This window comes from Corvus brachyrhynchos, unplaced genomic scaffold (assembly GCF_000691975.1).
Source record: "Corvus brachyrhynchos isolate BGI_N302 unplaced genomic scaffold, ASM69197v1 scaffold67, whole genome shotgun sequence".
Classification (NCBI taxonomy): domain Eukaryota; kingdom Metazoa; phylum Chordata; class Aves; order Passeriformes; family Corvidae; genus Corvus; species Corvus brachyrhynchos.
Window position 1 is genome coordinate 351,448 of NW_008239114.1, and position 1,382 is coordinate 352,829.

Below are 1,382 nucleotides of genomic sequence, written 5' to 3' on the forward strand. Positions count from 1 at the left end.
CCTCCGTCCCTCCCCCGCCTTAACGACAGGGCAAAGAGCAGGTGGGTGCGGTGCCGACGACAAGCCCTGTCCCCTGCCCGTGTCACCCTCCGCGGACACAGCCAGAGCGGCGAAGGCAGCGATCGAGGTGAGCGGGGACACCCCGGGACAGAGACCCCATCTCGGGACATGGGGGTTGGCTTCGGCCGCTGGGGCTGGGATGGAGCGGGGCGACTGGCGATGGACGGTCAGGAGGGTCCTGGTGGCCACCGGGGCGACGGCACCGCCGGGGTGGGGGGAGGGGTGGCGTGTCCCTCAGGTGGTTGGGGGGCGCATCGGGGGTGACACAAGGACCATGCCCAGGATCCCCCAGCAGGATCGAGACGCCCTTGCTGCTCCCCGGCAGGATGGGAGACCCCTTCGGCCGCTGGAGCAACGCCCCGTCACGGTGAGTGGCCAGCGGGGTGGGCGGGTCCCACCCTGGGGACCCCGAGGGCTGGGCGGGACGGGGGTGCAGGGGGTGTAAAGGTCCCTCTGTCCACCCAGGGGTGAATACGACGACAGGTCCCCGCTGCGACATTCCAACAGCTTCGTCCGCCTCACCGGGAAAAGCATCTACAGTGAGTGAGGGCAGCACCCCAAAAACCCCTCTGATCCCCCCGCTACCGTCCCCACCTTGTCCCTGTCACCTCACCCTGCGTGTCCCCGCAGACCAGCGCAAGGACTATGGGCAGACCGTGCTAAAGCTCCAGAGCGATTTCCAGCACCACGTTGAGGTAGAAGCCCCCTCAAACTGCCCCGCGCCCCCCGGCATTGCCAGGGGGCCCCTGTGCCACCGTCCCTGTCCCCCCAGCACCTGCTCACGATGCACCTGGAGCGGGATCTCCGCAGCGCCGAGGATTGTCTGAGGCGCCTGAAGGGCCTGGAGGAGCAGGGGCGGATCTGGGGGCAGGATGTCATCCTGGAAGTCAAGGACCAGGAGTTGGTGCTGAGAGATGTGGAGAGCAAGGTACCCCCCGGCCAGGGCACCCCCAAACCCCTCTGGCCCTTTCCACCCCATAGAACCTTTTGGTTGTGTGACCCCACAAAGCCTGGTACCCCCGCGGCCAGGGTACCCCCTGAATCCTGGTATCCCCCAAGCAAGGCACCCCAAAGCCCAGCACTCCTCAGCCAGGCCACCCCTTGAATCTCGGTACCCTCTGGTCAGGGCATCCCCAAAGCCTGGTATCCCCTTGCCAGGGTACTCCCTGAATCCTGGGACCCCGTGGCTATGGGAGGCCCCAAATCCCGGTCCCCCCTGGCCCAGGTATCCCCAAATCCCAGTTCCCCCCACACAGGGCACCTCCTATAACCCCACTGCCCCCCAACCCTGGCAGCTCCTATAGCCCTGGCACCCCCAGTCT

General features: G+C 67.0%; 1 protein-coding gene across 1 annotated transcript in view; it reads left to right on the top strand.

Annotated features, from left to right (window-relative positions):
• The first annotated feature begins 346 nt into the window (after positions 1–346).
• EPS8L3 (EPS8 like 3) overlaps positions 347–1,382 on the top strand; it is a 5,020-nt gene continuing 3,984 nt past the window's right edge. Inside the window, exons 1-4 of the mRNA XM_017739797.1 lie at positions 347–427; positions 526–599; positions 691–755; positions 833–1,162. Of these exons, the coding sequence (XP_017595286.1) occupies positions 387–427; positions 526–599; positions 691–755; positions 833–1,162 (510 nt within the window). The 5' untranslated portion in view covers positions 347–386. The remainder of the gene's footprint in view (positions 428–525; positions 600–690; positions 756–832; positions 1,163–1,382) is intronic.